Here is a 17,754-nt window from a genome sequence, read left to right as displayed (position 1 = left end):
TGCGTGACACTAAAAGCGGCTGCTAAGCAGACTACCTGCGGGTTATCTTGGGTTCAAATAATGTAGGAATAATACATTGAAACCCCCTCTAGGACACCCGCTTTTAACCACGCCCTAGGCCTCGGTGTCCTCGAAAACAGAACTCTTTTTTGTTCCAGTGACCTCGAAAACAGAACTATACAGTCCACACGCTCGCGCAACCCGCCTTTGTCCCTTGCTGACACAGCTCGAGTGGCGAAGTGGCCACTCTCTCTATCTGTATATACCTATTTCAAATAGGGTTTCACTTGGAGAATCCATGTGTATCATATAAAAAGACAAAAGCTGACATTTATGCGTTACCCATGAACCACTCCAGTACAACCTTATTTAAAAAAAAGGTGTATAACGAAGTTTAGATTCGTTTTTCATCATTGACAGACCTAGCTTGGGTCGCCTGTGGATTATCTCAGGTTCAGAGTAATAATGTATCAATTCGTTGGCGTCCCCTCTAGGAAACTAGGACAGGACACCCGCTTTTATCATCGTCATTGCAATGGAACGGTGCAGGGAAACAACGCCATTTACCCTATGCCTCGGTGACCTCGAAAACAGAACTATTTTTAACGGCTTTTTTTTCTTGACTTGTTTTGTCAGACTTAATGAAATACATGATTTCTTGAGACAGACAACTTTTAAGTGCTTTGGGTTAGGGCTAGGCGACGATTCATCCACGATCCACAAGCCCAGCGATCTTTTGTGTGATCCTGTGTCTTACTTCCTTGTATTTATGTACTGAAAACTATAGGTAAGCGGAGTTAACTCTGACTTAGATATTTACATGGGCATATCAAAATCAAGTATAATAGTAACCTGGAGATCTTGCACAGGTAATATCAATACACCTCGACTTTTTGCAGCCATCATGACAGTTCCGTTTACCAAGTCGCTGTACAGATAGAGAAATTCGAAGCATATAAATTGGATCCCAAGCTTTAAATGTTATATACTGCATTCAAATTCTTATGCATCCTTATATATTACAACTTTACGCGCTATTGAAATACAATAAAAGCCTAAGTGATGACGTTTCTGAACGAATCGAAGCGTGTTACTCTTGTGTCACGTTATCAATCACGATTCACGCTTATACACGGTGGCTTAATGCCCGATAGTCGGGAAACGACCTCAATGGACTAAATGCCCGACATTTTCATTTATTTAAATAACCCAGTATACTGTCAGCCTAGTAAAGTATTCTATATTTGTTGAGAAAGGGCAAGCAGTTCTGAATTAAGTTTTGCTTGTCCATCTGTGACCTTTACCGACAGTTTTCAGTTTTCTCTTGCTTTATTAAATCGTTATGTCATTATCAAAAGTGATACAATGACACTGAGGGGAAGTCACCAATGCATTAAACGCCCGACAGTTTTCAATTCGATTAAATAATTTAATTAACTAAAATAAAATCTCTTCAGGCATGCTTGTATTTGAAGTGCAAAACAGGGTAGCTAAATGACCAAGGTAAATGCCAAGGGATTCGCAAGGGATTCTTTCCCTAGTACGTATTGTTGGATGGCACAGGCATTGTTTCAAAAGTTTAAACCAATTTTACTGTGATTTGTTTATGACAGCTTTCGTGAACTATACACTGATACAGTCGAGCCATGATCGCTGAAGTCATCCTTCTCATTGTCACCCTGGTGCTTCTTCACCATCTCTTTCATCGTTACACCGAGCCCTCCAACCTACCCCCTGGGCCACGCCCTTACCCACTTATTGGAAACCTCCCGCTGCTGATTGGCTCATTCTCCTCACTCCACGCCAAGCTCACTGAGCTCGCGAAAACATACGGCAGCGTCTACATTCTCTACCTCAACGGTCAGCGATCTGTCGTCGTCTGCTCGGCTAAGGCAGCGCGCGAGGGACTGGTAGAGAGGAAAGACGCATTTTCTGGTCGCCCTTATAGCTTTTCATTGGATTACATAAACAAAGGAAGTAAAAACATTGGCTTTCTGGATTACTGTCCCTCATTTTTGCTTAAAAAACGAGTTGTACAGTCATCCATGCGTCAGTACTACCCCCAAGTTGAGGACAAAGTCAACCATCAGTTGGATGACGTACTGGCGAGGATAAAAGCGCTTGACGGAACCGCCTTTGATCCACACCACTTACTATCACTGGTAACGCTGAATCTTGTGACCTCGATAGTATTTGGGACCAATTAGGCATTTAACGATCCAGACTTTCTTTGTCTGGTTCAAATAATAGATGATTTCAATCAAGGTTTTGGAGCCTCGAACATTATAGACATATTTCCTTTTCTGTTTCATCTGCCAATCAGTGCATCCAAGAAACTGAAATCAATTTCTGAGGCCCGCAACCAATACTACATAAAACAAGTTGAGCAACACAAAGACAGCTTTGACGGCAACAACATTCGAGATCTCACCGATGGATTCATTAGGGGATTGGCAAAGGCTTTGAAAGAAGACAGTTGCGTCCAGGACATTATATCCACCGACCATATTGCAATGGTGATGGGGGAAATGATAACAGCAGGGAGTGAAACAAATGCAACAACAATGGGCTGGATGCTCGCGTACTTGACAGTTTACCCAGAAGTCCAAGCGAGGCTGCACAAACAAATCGATGATGTCATAGGAAGGGACAAAAGTACAGTTATCACTCTGAAGGACCGAGATCGATTGCCTTATGTAGAGGCGGTCATAGCGGAGACGATGCGCATATCGCCCGCAGGACCTCTTTCACTTCCACACAAAGCACGACACGACTTCTTATCGTCACCTTGGTGCTTCTTCGCCATCTCTTCCATCGTTACACCGAGCCCTCTAACCTACCCCCTGGACCACGCCCTTACCCTATTATTGGAAATTCTCCACTGCTGATTGGCTCATTTTCCTCACTCCACGTCAAGTTCACTGAGCTCGCGAAAACATACGGCAGCGTCTACACTCTCTACCTCAACGGTCAGCGGTCTGTCGTAGTCTGCTCGGCCAAGGCAGCGCGCGAGGGACTGGTAGGGAGAAAAGACGCATTTTCTGGTCGTCCTTACAGCTTTTCTTTGGATTATGTATCCAATGGTAGTAAAGCCATAAGCTTCACCGATGTCTGTCCCACCTATTTTCTGAAAAAACGGATTGTACAGTCATCCATGCGTCAGTACTACCCCCAAGTTGAAGACAAAGTCAATCATCAGTTGGATGAAGTACTGGCGAGAATAAAAGCGCTTGACGGAACCGCCTTTGATCCACATCACTTACTATCATTGATCACCCTGAATCTTGTAACGTCGATGACATTCGGAACCAACTACACACTCGATGATCCAGAATTTCTTCTTTTGGTTCAAATGATTGATGATTCAACTCGAAGTATTGGATCAATGAGCACGCTTGACATGTTCCCGTTTTTGATGCATCTGCCCATCAGAACATCCAAGCTACTCAAGAGCATTGCTAAAAACCGAAACGAATACTTTATGAAACAAGTTCAGCGACACATAGACAGCAACGACGGCAAAAGCATCAGAGATCTCACTGATGGATACATCAAGGGGCTTACAGAGGCAGAGAAAGAAGACGCCAGCGTCCACGAAGTAAACTCCATCGAGCATATTGCCACAACGATGGGCGAGATGATTACTGCGGGGAGCGAAACATCCGCTACAACAATGGGCTGGATGCTCGCGTACCTGACAGTTTACCCAGAAGTCCAAGCGCGGCTTCACCGTCAGCTCGATGACGTCATCGGTAGGGACAAAAATACAATCATCACACTGAAGGACCGAGATCGATTGCCTTATGTAGAGGCGGTCATAGCGGAGACGATGCGTATTTCGACTGCTGTGCCACTTGCAATTCCACACAAAGCAACGTGCGACACGACACTCAACGGCTTCTTCATCCCAAAAGAAACCACCGTTATCTTAAACCTGTGGGGGGTACATCACAACCCTGCTGAGTGGGCGGATCCACACGTGTTCAACCCCGCCCGCTTTCTGGACAAGGATGGTAGTTCATCAAGAATGAAAAACTCATGCCTTTTGGAGCGGGAAGGCGGTTATGTCCCGGAGAAAAGATGGCGAAGATGCAGCTGTTTTTGATGACCTCAAGACTTCTACGTCACCTGGAGTTTAAGCCGCCACTAGATGGCTCACTGCAGAACTTGCAGGGATTAATGGGTATGGTATATTATCCGCTGCCGTACAAGATACGAGCGTTAGATAGACTTTAGGCGGCAACTACACTACCCTCCATCGAGCCTCGAGGGGGTCTATGGGTGTGGTTAATAACCCGCTGCTGTAGAAAATACGAGAATATCCTTTATTTCAAAAATTGACTATTTCGCAATTCTATGGGTCGGTATGTAAGATCAGCTTTCTTTTACATTAGTACACAGAAAGTGGGACATGCTGAACAATTTTGACCAATCAGAATCTGCTTGAACACCGTAAACATTTTGAAAAAAAAACTTCAGCCAATGAGAAGCGCCGGACGATTAAGCGTGGGAACACCCTGATGATTGGCTGGAGCTTATTTTTCAAAATGTGGGGGCTCAACAATTCCTTGTCTGGGGGGGGGGGGGGGGCTCCACAATTCCTTGTCTTGGGGGGGGGGCTCCACAATTCCTTGTCTTGGGGGGGGGCTCCATAATTCCTTGTCTTGGGGGAGGGGGGGCTCCACAATTCCTTGTCTTGGGGGGGGGGGGCTCCACAATTCCTTGTCTTTGGGGGGGGGGGGGGGGAGGGCTCTACATTTCCCTCCCACATTAGAAGTAAGGCTAATTCCCCGCACGTTCAATTGTTATCTCAGCAGCTTGTCCGAGGAACTAAATACAGTAAGAAATTGCAACGATGTCGAACTCAATTCACGACCTATTAGTTGTTTACTTTATGCCGACGATTTGGTAATCGTCTCGAAGACTGCCACGGGGCTACAAAAATATTTAGACAAACTAAGCGAATTTTGTGATGAAGCAAAACTCACTGTTAATCTAGAAAAAACTAAGATAATGATATTTAATAACTCTGGGAAAACAATGAACAACTATCTCTTTAAATACAGAAACAGTAAAGTTGACATTGTCAAGTCATATAAATACCTTGGGGTGCATTTTAGCACCTTTGGGAACTTCAGCCTAGCAAAGCAAGAAATAAAGAAGGTCGGACTAAAAGCTTTGTATAAGCTTCGAAAAGAAATGGGAAACCACTTTAGAGACAAAATAACTCTAACACTTAGGCTCTTTGATACCCTTGTAACCCCAATTCTATTATATAGTAGCGAGGTGTGGGGAACAGACTGCAATGACAAACTAGAAAAAGACCCCATAGAATCTGTACACACAAGGTTTATACGTTGGCTGCTAGGCGTCAACAGGTACTGCAGTTCTAATGCATGTAGATCCGAGGTCGGTAGATTTCCAATGCGTTTAAAAGCCAAATGTAGAGCAATAAAATATTGGCAAAAAATGATAAATTCTGACCACAGTAAACTTGCTGTGTTGGCTTTCCTAGATTCTTTAGAAAATAACAGCAAGGTAACTTGGGTGCACAAACTGAAAAACATTTTAGATCGAGCAGGCTTGGGCTATATATGGCTTGATGCCCCAAACACGTCTATAAATTTAATAAAGATGCGCTTTGAAGATATCGAGCGACAGATGTGGCTAAGTGAGATTCACAATGATAGTAGAAGAGACCCACGCCAAAAGAATAAATTGCGAACTTTCAGGACCTTCAAGGTGGTCTACGAACTTGAAAAATATCTTACCCAAATTAATAATGTACAACACAGAATTGCCGTCACAAAATTAAGACTAAGCAATCATAATTTGGCCATCGAAACAGGTAGACATGCCAAACCATATGTGCCCCCAAATGAGAGGAGGTGCACGATTTGCAAAAATGGAATAGAAAACGAAGAACACTTTCTTGTAAAATGCCCTACATACAACGCGATTAGAAAGGCATACTATAGTGTTATCAAAGACAAAACTAATATCAACTTAAATGCAATGACATCTGAAAGAGCTTTCCTTTTTATTATTACCATGGATCAAAGAAACGAGATCATTAACAGGGAAACTGCAAAATATATTTTTGACTGCACAAGAAAAAGATTTGAATGCCTAAAAGAATAAATGCACACCACGGATAATGACAACCTCCTTTTTATCTTAACTATTTGGAAAAACACCTGATATATAATCATGTATAAGGGTACCAAATAAAATATATTGATTGATTGATTGATTGATTGATTGATTGATTGATTGATTGATTGATTGATTGTCCTTCCGCATTGTACAACGCGGAAGGCTCAAAAAAGACTAAAAGAAAGCCTTTTATTAAAGCAGAAGGAATGGTGTATCGGGAAAGCATTATATCCAAACTCAAGCCGTTTGGTATTTAGGAATGTCAGGTATATCTTGGGGATTGTAGAGTAATATAAAATTTTTGAAAGAACGTTCAGGTGGAAATTCTTAACTTCACAGTCCTAAGGCAATAAAAAAGCGGGAGAAAATGATTGAAGCTCCCAAATATGTTAAGTAATGCCTTAAATAAGGAGCTTTCCTTATATGGAAACGGTTTTCAAGAACACGATTGATTCGATGTACCCTACTTACATACTGATTTACTTAGTGAGACCAAAAATTGTCACATTTTGCTCGCCATTAAAAATGCTAGTTACACGAAAATCAGACTGTAAGCAGACTTTATTCTCATGTGCTCCTTGATTCAGTAGTCCATGGGCCAAGACCCTTAAATTCGAAAGTTCTACCACTTTTAAAGTTCTAGTAAATTATATGGCATTTTGACCAACGATTTTAAAAGAGCAAAAGGTAACTAAAACGCCTTAGTAAAACTTGTCACTTTACCATGCTTATTAAGTCAAATGAGACAATAAAACTTGAAAAAAAGGAAAAAATATAGAAGATCACCATTTTTAGTGGAAACCTATGTGTGAAGACTGGATAGTCTATGATGATAACATGATGGCAACAATATGTCCTCATAAATAAATTTAGGTAAACCCCAAGTTTTAGTTTCTAAGCCACCCTGGTTCAGGGTAGCTATGTCTGTTTTCCCGAAAACAGGGATGGCAACAATATGTCCTCATAAATAAATTTAGGTAAACCCCAAGTTTTAGTTTCTAAGCCACTCTGGTTCAGGGTAGCTATGTCTGTTTTCCCGAAAACAGGGGGGGGGGGGGGGTGGAGCTTTATGCAGTCTGCCTGTATAGGGTTATGAATGCCGCCAGGCTTGCGCCATTGTTTGAGAGAAAAAAACGCCAAAAAAACTCTCCATCCTCCAATTATAAAATTTTCGCCTTGGAATCGGTGGCCTTGGCCTTGATCAAACACAATGACGTCAGATGTCAGATCTTTTTTATCTTCAGCGATTGATTCGAAATCTGGAACACTGTAGATACTTTGGTTAGTGGCGGTACATTTATTGTCGGGAGTTTTCCAATTTTATCCACGGCTTGACGAACACTTACGTTGAAACCAGTCCACCCGCTTAACAGTTCGAGCTACGTGAAGACGGGCAAGGTTCCAAGAGATTTGCGAGCAAGCACCTCAACACCTTAGTACTATGTCACCAAGCTGGATAACTATTGCGTTCTGCATTGTAGGCTGGAGGCTCTTTTTCTAGTGTAACATCAATTCTTCTCGCCTTCGATTTGGCTAAAGGAGAGTGATTTGGGAATAACGAATATACTATCCAAAAGTAGGTTTTCAAGCTCCAGACTTATACTATGCTTTAGTGCTGGCTTCCGTTATTCCAAATCCTTAAAGCGTTTTCATTAGCTACCACTGAAATGGTTGAAAATACCTCATCTTTCCCCAGAAGGTTTTGACTAATTATCGATTGAGATTATTCTTGCTCAGCTCTAAGACGTCTTTTGTACCCAGCTCATTTACCTGTTCACAAAGGAGTGTTTTCGGTGAACTACACAAGCCGAGGGTTATCAAAAAAAATGATCGGACACTATCAAACAGTTTTTCACAGTTTCGTGGTTTTTCGGCAAGAGCAGAAACTCAGAATCACCATCAATTTCTTACCAATAGATTCATTCAAAACAAGTCTTGTGTTCTTGGTGTATTACACTCAGCACCGAGCAGGGGAGGTTATATTTATGTAAAACATCGGCACATAGTGCCAATATTTCCAGATGAAAGAGATGACATGGAATCCCATGACCAGGATTTTTTTAAAGAAGCCCTTTAGTACCGGTAATATATCGTATATCGTCCAACCATATCTAGAAAAGCTGCACTTTTCCTTCCTTCACTGAAAAATGCTATGGTCATATCGAACTAATTTATATCTAAGACAATCAATGCGGTATTTTGCCTATTGGAAACCAGTTTATCTTGCAAAATTGCTAAAGAACTCGATTAAACAGCGAGTAGTAACGTTGTGTCTGAAATAATGCATATCTAGAAAGACTGTCCGTATCCACACGCCTCACTAAGAATAACTCTCTAGAAATAGCATTATTTTTCAATATTTTTTCGTTTAAACTATTTCTTTTTTTTCTAAAAAAGACAAAAAAACGTGTAAAAACGACGAGAACTACGATGCCTGTCCCTTAATTACCCACAATTCATTGCGAAATACTGACATTTTTCATCCTTCCATAAATTAACGATAAAAAGCACCCTGGAATCAAAAAGCGATACACAAATGAGGAAAATAATGTTTCCTATCCTTTTTTTTCACCATTTGTTCGAGGAAAACACTATTTTGCCCTATTTTGTAAGATTTTTACTTATAGCTTCGTTTCCATGCAAGACGCAAAAAATAAGAATTTTGAAATTGAAATATTTTACAGAAAGCTACCGATTCAGAATGACTATCATAACTTTTTCGTAATACCTTGGTATATCCTACACATTGGCTCTGCTCAGAATTTGTCAGAATTTGTGGAAGTAAAAAATTGCTCGGCCCTTAAACTGCCAATTGCTTCACACAAAAAGACACTATTCCTGTGGCCCTTGCCGCTATGTGATGACCTCAAGGCCTTATGGGGTATACTCACGTGACAAGAGCATTCGGCGCATCCAATATGGCGGCCACGATCAAGGAAACGGAAGAGGAAAATGCACGAAAAAAGATCCCTAAACCAGTATTAGTTAACAAACTCGAAGGATGCAGCGACATAGTGAATATGGCAGTTGCTATACCACACGAGGATGCCATTATAAGCGTATCTGAAGATTGGTAAGCCAAAACCCGACCTGAACTAACCAAGTGTTAGGAATTTTCCCGTGACATCACTGTTGTTTACCCCCCTTCTTGCGCGCTTGTAGACTTGAGCTGCTCTTTTCCTAACCATTCCGCATGCTTGATTTTCTTTTGCAGTAGTGTGAGGTTGTGGATCAGGCGAGAAAGCGGTCAATATTGGCCAAGCGTCTGCCATATGATGGCCGGTAGGATTCACATTTCGTGCTTAATTGGGCAATTCGAAAAATCACGTCACTTTATCAATAGGCTTATTGCTCAAGTGAGATATTTTCTCTGATAAGTTTGTGACTTTTTCATAAGTTTGTGTATTTTTCATAAGATGAATTGACTTTACTATGCAGTAGATTAACCAGCAAAGCGAACTTTTTTAACCATTTCCGCGAAAAAATAATAAACGTAAAACGCAACAAACACAATAAATATTAGTTGCATAGAATAGGAATAGGAAATTTATCATTGTTTCTAGATTTATATAATGACTTTGAAAAGAAAATGCCTTGCATCACCCTCATTAGCCTTAAATTACTGCAAGTTTGGCACACTAACAAAACTGTTTATAGACATATGCTGTTGTTGTTGTTGATTATAATACAGTCAACTCTTGTCTTGTCGACACTTTTTACAAACACTATACATTTAGTATAAGCTCCAAATGTCTTTTGTTGCCAAATACCATCAAAATCAGGTTTGTTTTCAATTCAATTCATATTCTTACAGGGCATTTAAGATTGTGATAATCTAAAGTATGTGCAACATACTATAGTATAACTTGGGTACCAGAGTCTCCAGTCTTGTCCAGTGACGCTCAGCCAAAATGCCGTGACAAGCAAACAAGGAGGCCCTGGGTGGCAAGTAGCTTTTCCCAGTTCCAGGTTCAATTTTCTGCAGCTGATTGGTCAACGAGATTGACATAGTAACACATAACCATTTTTGGTCAATATACCCATATTTGGGATAAGCTAGAAAAGAACAGGTGTTTAGCAAAGGTTGAAACTTCAGCTGTGTGATCGCCAGTTGTTTTTGTTTGGTTGTTTGGTTTGCTTACACCCAAGTACACAGGGGGGTTCAATGCTAGTTTTGACAATGGTCCTTGATTCTTATTGTTTCTGGGCTGGAGCTGTTGGGATCTTGCAGTTTGTACTGAAAGCGAAGTTGAAAATGGAGCTAAGCCTGCCTTCCCAGAGCCTTCTTCATCACAGCTGGCTAAGGCTGAGCGTCACTGGACAAGAGAAGTCTGAAGGCTCTGGTATCCAATGTAGCTGTAGTTAGTTTTCATATGTAAAATATATATCCATAGATCCATAACATACCTGATCTCCTACACCTTATTACCCTGTAGATGCCTGCTCTAGTGTGGATTATCATGGAACCAGCAGAAGACTGTTTGTCGGCTTAGCAACTGGAACTATCACAGTATGTCATGGTATTGTGGTTTTGTAGACACATACACATAATTATTTTGATAAAAATATGACAGCAAACCCACCCCCTTCACATGCTTGTACTGTCACAAATATTTTAGCCCTTGGCAGAAAGTAGTCTGCTTACCAGCCGCTTTTACTGTCAGCACACCCTCCCCCACAAGCGGCTGCTGTAAACGGAACCACATTCCTTCCCCGTTCTCGACCAATCAGAATCCTGTTCCAGAATCCTGAAACATTTCATGCACTATGCTAATTGCCTGAGTAAGAGTGAGTAAGCACGGTAGTGAAAATATCCACAAAGTGTCGCACCTAAATTCAAGATTTCATCGGGAGTACTCTATAGTTTACGGAACTTGGCTTTGAAAGGTGAAACGATCAATGCCAACAAGAGCTATTTGATCATGCATGAATATGCACATTACTAGTAATAAAACCTTTCCTTTGTCGCTTCTTGGTCTTTCCAGGAAGATTGGCAAATCTAGTAAGGAGCTTTTGGCATTCAACACATCAAAACTTCTTACATAAACTTTGAGCGTGGAAAGCTAGTCAATTGGCGAATTCTAGATACATTGCTTGTTGCGTCCTGTTATCTGGTCACTCGTGTTTAACATACACAGTTTTCATGATCTATGTTTTCCTCAGGGTTCTTATTCAATGATTTTATGAATAGATTTAACACATAGGAAGTTTATTTCGAAGTGTGCTCCAAAGGTACTAGTTTCCTGCAAACTCTGACATATTGACCTTACGCTCATCTAATTCAGACTTTGAATTGGTCTATGTTAAACAGTATCTACACTCTGATTGGCTCATTGCATTTTCAAATAGAAATCATCAAACAGTGGGAAAGAAATGTGGTTCAGTTTACAGCAGCTGCTTGTGGGGAAGGTGTGTGTGACATTAAAAGCAGCTGCTAAGCAAACTAGGCAGCAAGTTGCTTGTTAACAGATGTGTGCTCAAGGCCTGTTTATTTGCATAACAAAATAAATCTTTTTCTAATTTTTTTCAGGAATTTGAAGTATCTGAAGACCTCAATCGATTGCAGCACAAAAGAAATTATTTAGGTAGGGTAACAGTTATAAATTATTATATCATTTAATTTCAATATTTTTAGTTGTTTTTGTTATGTGTAGGTCCCGGGTTGGGTGTGTAATTTTTTTAATATTATGATGTCAGGTGGTTATATGGTTACAATCAATCTTGAATTACATCATGTCAAGTGTTTTCTACTATACTACCAATACCATGTGATTTTCCTTGCTTATGAAGTGTTTTTATTTCGACAGCTCACATGAACAGGGTGACTGCTAATTGTTTCTCACTGGAATATGAGTGGTTATTGAGTATTAGCCGGGATAAATACTTCCAGTGGCACGACTCAACAAGTGGCAAACGACTCGGTGGATACCAGGCAGAGGCCTGGTGTACGTCAATGCAGTATCCTTTTTCACTTTGTGCATCTCCACCCTACCCTAAATGGTCACATACTTGGCTAATCAATTTTATCACTTCTCTGCCCTTCCTGGAAATGGTTACATACTGTAATCACGGCCTTCTCAAAACCTGCTGGCTGCCGGCTCATTGAGGATGCCTTCTCTGGAGATTTAACAGTCTCCATCCAGACAGAAAATATAGTTTTATTTTTATTTTTGGTAATAACAAGGAAATTGAAACCTACGCAACCTAACCTGTCTCCAACACCATAATTGCCTGTTCCTAAAAATCTTTTTGAGAATACTGTCCATATGACAAACAAGAAGCTCAGGTCTAGTTGTTGCCCTTTGTGAAATAGGATGATGGATTTCACCCACTTAACATATGTCACACAATTACTTTATGTCGCACCTGTAGGTCACACAACTACTTTATATCACACCTATTTGTCACACAACCACATTTATGTCCACGCAACTACTTTATGTCACAGCTGTCACATGTTTGGTTAATCACTCATGTCACATATCTTCTTCACATACTTGCTCACAAGTATGGTATTACTTATGTACCCTTGACTGGCTGTCAGGTTTGACCCTGAATCGAAACATGTGTTTGTTGGTGACTATGCTGGTCACATTAGTGTAATAAAGCTTGATAATAACTCTCTGTCCCTGGTGACGACGCTCAAGGGACATACAGGCAAGTCCCCTTCCTGGTTGCATGGTGTCCCATGGTTGGCGACAGGTGATCACAAGTTGATCTACTGACAAACTAACCAGTGTATACTCTAGTTAAAAAAAAAAAACATGGAGGTTTTAAAGAGTATCTTTCAGCCCCAATCTTGCCATCCCATAGCAAAATACCAGAAGTGTAATTACAAGCTACTACTACTATTTTTTTTATTAAATTTAGTAATAGAATATAAAACCTTCTTCAGATGGTTTCGTTGAGATTCCACAACATTTTATTTTTTACTTTTTCAAGGTTACCTGAAACTCGCACTGTATTGATAAGTCCTTAGTGGCTATGTCCTGAGGGCATAGTGAGGACTGGACTTGTTAAGGATATTCTTCTCAAGTGGTTTTATATTGTTTTTATATTGTTAAGGTTACTTGTAATATCATTGAGTTGTGATTTCTACTTCATTGCAAGTGCACTTAGCACCGCCCTATAAGGTAGATACTATAACTGGACTAAGATGTGTTGTTGTCATTCCATTGTTGTTGTTTTAGGTAGTATTGGTGGGCTTGCCTGGGATGCTGAGAAGAGATTACTTTTCTCTGGCAGCTTTGACCAGTCCATAATAATCTGGGACATCGGAGGACAACAAGGAACAGCCTTTGAACTTCAGGGACATATGTAAGTATTGTATAAATAACCAGGGCATAAGCCATCAAGCTGAAGGGATTGTTTCAACTTAAATCTGTCTATTTAAGGGTTGGCATATTTTTGTGTCAATGTTTGTCTTGCTTCTATTCAGATCCAAAGTCCAAGCCCTCTGCTTTGCCGCCCACTCCAAGAAGCTGATTTCATGTGGTGAAGATGGGGCCATTATGGTTTGGGATATGAGGATTAAAAGAAAAGAGGTAATGAAAATAGACTAGTGGGGGCTTGAGTCTAAAGGTGGCTTTTTAAGGGGGAGGGGGAAAACCCTTTCCCTTACCCGACACCAAACTCCTAGATCTATGACTCTCATATCCATGCCTGCATCTCCTAATAAAACTAGCAATGTGTCTGTCAAGAATAGCTGTCGGTCTAAAAGTAACTTCCAGAGACAATATCATAGGCTACAAGATTCCCCTACATCATGTTCTCTCTTGCTGATTTTCATACACTTATTTGTTTGTTATTATTTTATTTATCAATTATAGTATATATAAAGTGTTATACAATATTAACCATGTTCTAAGCTTTTCACTTAAAATCCCAGTGCACATTAAGAATAGCGACCTGGAGCTGAGGATAAAAGCTCTTTTAGCACCCCACTGATGCTCAATAATTCGAATTCATGGCTGAGAAATAAAAAGATCTCAACTGGGAATCAAACCTGTTAAGGCCAGAGGCCTCATACACTTACACACTGGGCCACCTGTGATTTGATGGTAAAAAATGGTGATGGTGGCTCTCTTGGTTTGTTGTATTTGTATGAAGCATTTTGATGAAATATGGCAACTCTTGTTTGTCATTTTCAGACTCCCGAGTGGTCTCAGTGTGATGTCTGTGAGCGTTGTGGTGGTCCATTCTTTTGGAACTTTAAGGACATGTGGAGCAAGAAGACTGTCGGTGTCAGACAGGTGGGAATAGTAATATTTCACCTTAATTTCCTGACATTTTTTTTGCATCACTTCATTTTTGTGACTTGGAAGGAATTGCTTAATTAAAGAAATGCCAAAAGTTGGTGTTATAAACTATTGTTTTTTCACATTTTTCAGCACCACTGTAGAAAATGTGGTCGAGCAGTATGCCAAAGCTGCAGCGAGAAACAATCCACACTTCCTATAATGGGGTTTGAATACTCCATACGAATCTGCAATGAGTGTTATGGCACTATCACAGATGAGGAGTAAGTCAATTTTTGTTGTTTTTATTGTGATGACTATGACAGTGATGATTTTATTGTCAATTTCTTTTCATTGTGTTGTCAATCGAACCACCTTGGCCATTGAATTTTTTCCTTTTTTTTGCTACCAATCTCATTAGTTAACTATGTTATCCTTTTTTTGTCACCACAAAGGGGTAATGAAATAAATAAGACATCTTAATTTGTGTCACATAGATATATATGAATAAAGCTAAATTTATAAAGACGTGATATGTTTCCTGTTGTTTCAGTCGTATTCCTCTTGCTTCTTATCATGATGGCAAACACCCAATCAAATATCTGCATGTTGATCTTACAAAGGCTAGGATGTTAACATGTGGTGGCGATCGAATTATCAAGGTAGAGTGCATAGTATGCTTTTCATATCTGCTCCTGGTGATAGTGTTGCCATCGAATTATCAAGGTATAGTGCATAGTATGCTTTCCATATCTGCTCCTGGTGATACGGTTGTCATCGAATTATCAAGGTATAGTGCATAGTATGCTTTCCATATCTGCTCCTGGTGATAGTGTTGTCATCGAATTATCAAGGTAGAGTGCATAGTATGCTTTTCATATCTGCTCCTGGTGATAGTGTTGTCATCGAATTATCAAGGTAGAGTGCATAGTATGCTTTTCATATCTGCTCCTGGTGATACGGTTGTCATCGAATTATCAAGAATGGTATAGTATGCTTTTCATATCTGCTCCTGGTGATACTGTTGTCATCGAATTATCAAGGTAGAGTGCATAGTATGCTTTTCATATCTGCTCCTGGTGATACGGTTGTCATCGAATTATCAAGAATGGTATAGTATGCTTTCCATATCTGCTCCTGGTGATAGTGTTGTCATTGTTGGTAGCTTAGCTATTGGTGCTGCTGTTGTTATTATTGTTTCTGCTGCTATTTTTGTTATTGTTTCTATAATGTTATTGTTCTGCTGCTATTGTTTCTTCTGCTATTGTTATTTCCGCTGCTATTGTTGTTATTGTTTCTGCTTCTATTCTTGTTATTGTTTCTGCTGCCTTTGTCGTTATTGTTTCTGTTGCTATTGTTATTGTTTCTGCTTTTATTCTTGTTATTGTTCCTGCTGCCTTTCTTGTTATTGTTTCTGCTGCTATTGTTGTTATTTTTTCTGTTGCTAATGTTTCTTTTTCTGCTGCTGCTTCTGTTGTTGTTACTATTGCTAAGTATCAAGTTTTGTATTACCATTGCTGTTAATACTGTCTAAGTTTCCTTAATTCTCATCTTCACATCTGTCTTGTTGCTTTTGCAGCTCTGGGATATCAAGGCGATATTACTCTCATGAAGTCTCGAAATAATTCATACACAGATAATGGACAAATCAGTAATGGACAAATAAACATTTTAACCCATGGATTTTTATATGGTTGAGAATGATTCTTCCAAATGACGAGATTCCCTCTTATGAGGAGAAAAAGAAAATTGATAAATACAGACTCCTTGCATACCGTAAAACCACAAGTTATTCAAGATATCCCTCTACAGTGAGGGCGCAACAACTATAAACAGCAAACTTACTGCCAGTGAAGCCGCGACGACTACAGTTTTACTGTAGAATCCGTTGCATCGCGACCCGCGTTTTCAAAACACGATTTGTTTTGGTTCCGTCAGTAAAACCATTCTGAGCCAATCAGAGTCTCGCTTTTTGCACTTGCCTGGCTATCCTTTGGACGAAAACAAGACAGTGTCGCGACAGAAAGCCAGGCAGCTGCACTAGGCGCGAGATGGCAAGAATCTGATTGGCTTAGAATAATTTGACTGGCGGAACAGAAAATCCCAAAAAGATGTTTTATGTTTTCATCGATCACAAATCGATCTTTTAAAAATGCGGCGTCGCGATACAACGGATTCGACAGTAACAATAGCGAATCTACACCGCCTCGTACCCAGGCGTCTCAAGTCACCAAAAGCAAATTAAAAATATAGTAGGGAGCGCAATGAGCCATGGAATGGTTTAGCGCTGGCGCAAAGCAACAAAAGACGCTAGTAAGCGCCTGGGTACGAGGCAGGAATCTACATACTGTATGTTCCTTGGTAATCTACCACATGTTCGTTGTTTTCTGACCAGCTATAAGGACATACAGTCGTCTGTTTTATACTCCATTTGGAGAACTCGGTCTTGATTGACAGCGTGAATTTAGGAGCATTGATTCGAGCTGGCAGAAGTTCAATACAAGTTCTACTTGTCTGTTACAGTAAATGGCTTTTTCATGCTGTCACGGGTATCCCGAACTCCCTATCTCCCCTTGTCTCACTATCACAGGTAGCCCAAGCCTTGTCTCGCTGTCACAGATAGCTCAATACAAGTTCTATTTGTCTGTTACAGTAAATGGGCTTTTTCATGCTTTCACGGGTACCCCGAACTCCCTATCTCCCCTTGTAGCACTATCACAGGTAGCCCAAGCCTTGTCTCGCTGTCACAGATAGCTCAAAACAAGTTCTGCTTGTCTGTTACAGTAAATGTATGGAGCGATATTTAGGAAATTGAGTTTGAAGGTTAAATAAACTAGCAAAGATCGTGAAACTATACTTGCCTGTGCTCTGCAAGCACCTATAAGTCTCTGTACATGGCCGTAGCAGGAAGTATCACCTCCCCAATATTACTGTCGAATCTGTTGTATCGCGACGCCGCATTTTCAAAACATCGATTTGTTCACGGTAATAAGGATACTTTGTCAGCGATTTCTTTATCAAATAAACAAAAATGAATCCCCAATTTGTGTTGGATATTTAACTAAGCGATAAAATATTTCTAACCTTAAACCGAAATGTCTGCCTTCTGAGCTAGCGAAATCCTTTTAGGGCGCCTCTTGTTATATTTCCAGGGCATAGTTTACCTAAATTAAACCGGAAAGGAACGTAAAGTAAATCGCCTATCGTCTGCGAAAAGTTTGTATTTTGCCGTTAGCTCTGCGATCTAGTGTACGGCCTGATCGTAGACTTGCGCAAAGCATTTCTAAATACCTTGTGGGGGGGGGGGGGGGGGGGGGTAGCACTTCTAAATGCCTTGTTGGGGTATTGTTTAGAAGAGTCT

At 40.3% G+C, this 17,754-nt stretch overlaps 3 protein-coding genes and 1 long non-coding RNA gene across 4 annotated transcripts; all 4 read left to right on the top strand.

The window, feature by feature from the left end:
• The first annotated feature begins 511 nt into the window (after nt 1-511).
• LOC116614497 lies at nt 512-1,080 on the top strand. Its single transcript, XR_004294564.2, has 2 exons — nt 512-787; nt 870-1,080. It is a non-coding gene; the product is annotated as an uncharacterized LOC116614497 (long non-coding RNA).
• A 471-nt stretch (nt 1,081-1,551) lies between these two features.
• Nucleotides 1,552-2,368, top strand: LOC125572365 (cytochrome P450 2F5-like). Its single transcript, XM_048732814.1, has one exon. The coding sequence runs from the start codon at nt 1,647-1,649 to the stop codon at nt 2,205-2,207; it is 561 nt and encodes a 186-aa protein (XP_048588771.1). The 5' UTR covers nt 1,552-1,646; the 3' UTR covers nt 2,208-2,368.
• Nucleotides 2,369-2,635: 267 nt separating this feature from the next.
• Nucleotides 2,636-4,330, top strand: LOC125572364 (cytochrome P450 1A1-like; the record flags this gene model as incomplete). Its single annotated transcript, XM_048732813.1, has 1 exon — nt 2,636-4,330. A coding segment is annotated over one exon (1,470 nt), but the record flags the coding sequence as incomplete, so codon positions are not given.
• A 4,708-nt stretch (nt 4,331-9,038) lies between these two features.
• On the top strand, nt 9,039-17,244 carry LOC5507079 (WD repeat and FYVE domain-containing protein 2). Its single transcript, XM_001627696.3, has 12 exons — nt 9,039-9,229; nt 9,371-9,438; nt 10,593-10,666; nt 11,687-11,741; nt 11,964-12,114; nt 12,701-12,813; nt 13,347-13,473; nt 13,595-13,700; nt 14,307-14,408; nt 14,547-14,677; nt 14,947-15,055; nt 15,973-17,244. Exons 1-12 carry the CDS (start codon nt 9,075-9,077, stop codon nt 16,003-16,005), a joined length of 1,224 nt encoding a protein of 407 aa, XP_001627746.1. The 5' UTR covers nt 9,039-9,074; the 3' UTR covers nt 16,006-17,244.
• Nucleotides 17,245-17,754: the final 510 nt, after the last annotated feature.

Source organism: Nematostella vectensis, chromosome 9, assembly GCF_932526225.1.
Source record: "Nematostella vectensis chromosome 9, jaNemVect1.1, whole genome shotgun sequence".
Taxonomy (NCBI): Eukaryota; Metazoa; Cnidaria; class Anthozoa; order Actiniaria; family Edwardsiidae; genus Nematostella; species Nematostella vectensis.
Note: the sequence above shows the minus strand (reverse complement) of the source record. Positions and strands in the feature narration are given on the sequence as shown.

What these genes read in the sequence shown, in the direction of transcription:
- LOC125572365 (XM_048732814.1), top strand. Translation starts at nt 1,647, where the DNA reads ATGATCGCTGAAGTCATCCTTCTCATTGTCACCCTGGTGCTTCTTCAC.
- LOC5507079 (XM_001627696.3), top strand. Translation starts at nt 9,075, where the DNA reads ATGGCGGCCACGATCAAGGAAACGGAAGAGGAAAATGCACGAAAAAAG. An exon ending in TAGCAACTGGAACTATCACA is followed by an intron (nt 10,667 to 11,686) that starts GTATGTCATGGT and finishes AATTTTTTTCAG; the next exon opens with GAATTTGAAGTATCTGAAGA. An exon ending in GTGGCGATCGAATTATCAAG is followed by an intron (nt 15,056 to 15,972) that starts GTAGAGTGCATA and finishes TTGCTTTTGCAG; the next exon opens with CTCTGGGATATCAAGGCGAT.